The following is a 4,546-nucleotide window of genomic DNA, read 5'->3' as shown; positions in this document are numbered from 1 at the left end:
GTTTTCTCTGGTTAGTTTCGGACCAAACCAAGCCTGGTTTGGTCACGAGGGAGGTCAGGGGAGTGTCTGGTATGAATCTGGGGTAGATCGGTGTGGATCGAGTTTTGCTCGAATCTTCAAATGAAGATTCGAGAACCTAGGGTTTGATTCGAGGCAAAAGGACAACAGATCTATGTTCAGGGTGGTGAGGCGGTCCTATGGTGTTAAGGTGGGGGTCACCGGCTTCCATGCCGCCGGGATTAATGGTGAGGGGAAAGGGGGCGGCTAGGGTTCTAAAGGGTTTGGGTCGGTGGTGAGGACGATGAAGGGGTGGGTGTTTGGATGGGGCGTGGGGTAAGGTTTTAGGTTTATATAGTTAATGAGTGAATAGATCCTGGCCGTCAGATGAGGCGAGATGAAAGGCCAGGATCTTTCAACTAGTGGGGAACAGTGTCGTTTCAAACGCCAGGGGTTGGGTTGGTTTGGGGGTTGAACGGGTCGGGTTCATGGGCGTGACCTGAGGCCGTTGGATGGGATTGGATTTTAACGGTTGAGATTAGACGGCCTCATACGGCGTCGTTTGAGTAAAGGATTGGCCAGATCTGGGCCGTTCCTTTGAATCAATCAACGGCTCAAAGAGATGATGCCTATACGACGTCGTTTGGGCGTCTTGCAGAGGGCCTGGTTGGACTGGGTCATTTTGGTTTGGGCTTGTTCCTATTTAAATTGGATTGGCCCAATCCGAAAACCCTTTTCTTCTTAAATCTCTTAATTAATTTGTCAAATAATACTATAAAAACAAAAATTAACACATAATTAACATTTAATTAAAATAACATCACTTAATGACAAAAATGAAAGATGCATTTTTTTGCGATTTTTCCTTTTAATAACCGGATTACGGTTCAACTACACACGACACACTTTTTGTATTTTGTTTTAATAAAAAATAAAAATGGGCAAAATCACAAATAATTAACAAAATGCCACGTAAAAATCCAAAAATTGTACAACAAGACCATTTGCTATTATTTTTTATTTCTTTTGGAGTGATTGTCGCGTAAACAAAAATCACGTGCTCACAGACATGTGACAGCAGGATCTGAAAAGTTGAATGACATGGCAGTTGTGTTTTGTACCCTTTTTAAGACGTGTATTAAAGGATGCATAGAACTACTAACCTTTGGTACAAGAACCGGGTTCTTGACCTTTTATTTGAAAGAATCAATCCTCTTTTATCATTCATGCACTGCATCTATAGCTTCTATACTCATCATGCGTGTTTACCTGCAACGGTATTGAAGTGAGTTAGACATGGCCAGAAAACACTTTTAGCCAGTTATTTCTTGAAGGTGATTTTCATAGCCAGATAAAGAGGAGTCAGATTCTCAATTGGGCTTTAAAAGGCCCAACTTCACCCTATTTCTTTCAAATTGTTCCCTACTTAGCGCCGCCTTGGTGAAAATGTCTGCAATTTGATCTTCTATGTTGCAAAACTTCATACATATCAGCCCCTTCTCCATATTGTCACTCAGAAAGTGATGCCTCACATCAATATGTTTTGTCCTTTTATGTTGAACTAGATTCTTGGCCATGTTGAGTGCACTGGTGTTATCACATAGAAGGGTCACACTCTCAGTGAGTACCCCAAAGTCCTCCAGTTACTGCTTGATCCATAAAAGTTGAGCACAACAGGATGTTGCGGCTACATATTCAGCTTCAACTGTTGAAAGAGCCACTGAATTTTGCTTCCTTGTGCCCCAAGAGATAATAAATGAACCTAAGAAGTGACATATTCCAGAAGTGCTTTTCCTGTCCACAAGATAACCTACATAATTTGCATCAGCATACCCAATCAGATTAAAGTGTCACCTGACGAATAATACAACACCAGGTCATGTGTTCCTTTGAGATATCTTAGTATTCTTTTGGCAGCCTTCAAGTGAGATTCTTTGGTATTTGATTGAAACCTTGCACACAACCTCATAGTAAAAACAATATCAGGTCTGCTGGCACTGAGATAGAGGAGAGACCCAATAATGCCTCTATACATGGTTTGATTCACAGGAGATCCAGTTTCATCCATGTCGAGTCAAGTGGTAGTAGCAATGGGAGTGTCTATCACCTTTGATGCTTCCATGTCAAACCTTTTCAAGAGCTCCCTGATGTATTTTTGCTGACAAATGGATATACCCTTTGTGGACTGTTTTACGTGAAGACCCAAGAAGAAGTTCAGTTCCCCCATCATGTTTATTTTAAATTCACTTCCCATGAGTTTTGCAAATTCTTCACACAGAGAATCAGTTGTTGCTCAAAAAATGATATCATCAACATAGACCTGAACAATGAGCAGGTTCCTTCCTTATTTCTTTAAGAAAAGAGTGTTGTCAATTTTCCCTCTTTTAAAGCCATTTTCCAAGAGAAACTTTGACAACCTTTCATACCAAGCTCGAGGAGCCTGCTTTAGCTCGTACAAAGCTTTGTCCCCTTTAAACACATATTCAGGGTGCTCATGACATTCAAACCCTTGGGGTTGCTTCACATAGACTTCTTCCTTAAGGAGTCCATTCAAAAATGCACTTTTGACATCCATTTGGAACAAGGTGAATTCCATATGAGATAGAAAAGTGATTAGAATTCTAATAGCTTCCATGCGAGCCACTGGAGCAAGCGTTTCATCATAGTCAATCCCTTCCTCCTGATTGTAGCCTTAGACCACTAGCCTGGCCTTGTTCCTTGTGGTAATTCTATGTTTATCGAGCTTGTTTCTGAATACCCACCTTGTTCCTATAACGGTTCGATCTGGGGGTTTAGCTACTAGGTGCCACACATTGTTTCTCTCAAACTGATATAGCTCGTCTTGCAGGGTTGGTATCTAATCTGCATCTTTCAAGGCTTCCTTGATATTTTTGGATTCTATCTAGGAGAGAAAAGCTGAGAAGGCAAGTGAATTTCTGTCTCTTGACCTGGTTTGTATTCCGAAATCTAGAGGAGTAATAATGTTGTCCATTGCATGAGAGCTTTGGTGTCTCCAGTTAGATGCCTGAGGTTCATTCTGAGAGAAAGAGGGTATGTTTGGCTGATTTTCCTCTGTCCTTCTCTCAGGTGCTAGTGGAGTTCCCTAAACTGCATCAACTACACTTTCTTCAGCTTCAGTGGTTGTAATTGAAGTGTTTGGTTCTATTGAAGATGAGGTAACATTGTCTTCATTTAGCTCCTTTACTTGATTCATATTTGCCTTTCCATTTGTGATGTTAATGACTTCACCAAGGACGAGTAAGGGTTCTCCATCTTGATCTTCCTTAGCACTCTTCTCACAAGATGGATAAGACTCATCAAAAATAACATGGACACTTTCCTCAACACATTGAGTCCACTTATTTTATATATTATAAGCCTTGCTTTGAGAAGAGTAGCCCAGAAATATTCCTTCATCACTCTTGGCATCTAATTTACCAAGCTGATCCGTTCCATTGTTGAGAACATAGCATTTGCACCCAAATGTTCTTAAGTGAGTCAGCTTGGGTTTCCTTCCATTCAACAATTCATACGGGGTTTTGTTCAGAAGTGATCTGATCATGCACATGTTCACCAAGTAGCAGGCAGTGTTGACAGTTTCAGCCTAGAAGTTCTTTGCAATTCCACTGTCGATCAACATTGTTCTTGTCATTTCTTTGAGAGTTCTGTTCTTCCTTTCTACTACTCCATTTAGCTGAGGAGTTATGGGAGCTGAGAAGTTGTGAGTGATGCCATTTTCATTGCAAAATTCATCAAATTTGACATTGTCAAATTCTGTCCCATGATCTGATCTAATGTATGCGACTTTAGACTCCATCTTCACCTGGATTTTCTTCACAAAGGCCACAAACACCTCAAAAGTTTCATCTTTGGTTCTGAGAAATAGAGTCCATGTGAATCTGGAGTAGTCATCCACTATCACAAATTTGTATCTTTTTCCTCCTCTACTTTGCACTCACACAGGTCCACATAGATCCATATGCATAAGCTCTAGTTGCCTTAAGGTGCTCATGTCTCTTTTAGACATAAAAGAGGACTTAACATGTTTTCCTCTAGCACAAGCATCACAGACCTTTTGCATCTTGAATTTTGACATAGGCAGACCATGGACCCGGTCCTTCTGAATTAGTTTGTTCAGAAGAGAAAAACTTGCATGGCCAGTCTTCTTTGCCATAGTTCAGCATCATTATCAACAGCTTTCAGACAACTCAGATCACCACTTTGTAAGGGCTTGAAATCAGCAACATAGATGTTCTTGTATCTTTTGGCCACAAGTACTATTTCACCAGTCACAAGATCAATGGCTGTACATATTTTGGACAAGAATTCCACCTTGTTTCCTTTATCACAGATTTGAGAGACACTCAAGAGACTATACTTAAGGCCATTGACATACTACATATTCTCAATAGAATGAGTGAGTGACTTCCCGACTTTTCCAACTCCAAGAATGTACCCCTTTTTCCATTTCCAAAGGATACACTCCCACCTTGCACAGGTTTTAGTGAAAGAAAGTCCATAGAGTTCCCAGTCATGTGCTTTGAACACC

The 4,546-nt window shown here is 40.7% G+C and overlaps 1 protein-coding gene across 1 annotated transcript; it reads right to left on the bottom strand.

The window, feature by feature from the left end:
- Positions 1 to 1,640: 1,640 nt before the first annotated feature.
- On the bottom strand, positions 1,641 to 2,065 carry LOC138885718 (uncharacterized mitochondrial protein AtMg00810-like). The gene is made up of 2 exons (XM_070166695.1): positions 1,852 to 2,065; positions 1,641 to 1,807 (listed from the first exon to the last, which is right to left on the bottom strand). Exons 1-2 carry the CDS (start codon positions 2,063 to 2,065, stop codon positions 1,641 to 1,643), a joined length of 381 nt encoding a protein of 126 aa, XP_070022796.1.
- Positions 2,066 to 4,546: the final 2,481 nt, after the last annotated feature.

The sequence above is a fragment of the Nicotiana sylvestris genome, chromosome 2 (assembly GCF_000393655.2).
Source record: "Nicotiana sylvestris chromosome 2, ASM39365v2, whole genome shotgun sequence".
NCBI classification, from domain to species: domain Eukaryota; kingdom Viridiplantae; phylum Streptophyta; class Magnoliopsida; order Solanales; family Solanaceae; genus Nicotiana; species Nicotiana sylvestris.
This window is presented reverse-complemented; position numbering and strand designations above follow the sequence as displayed.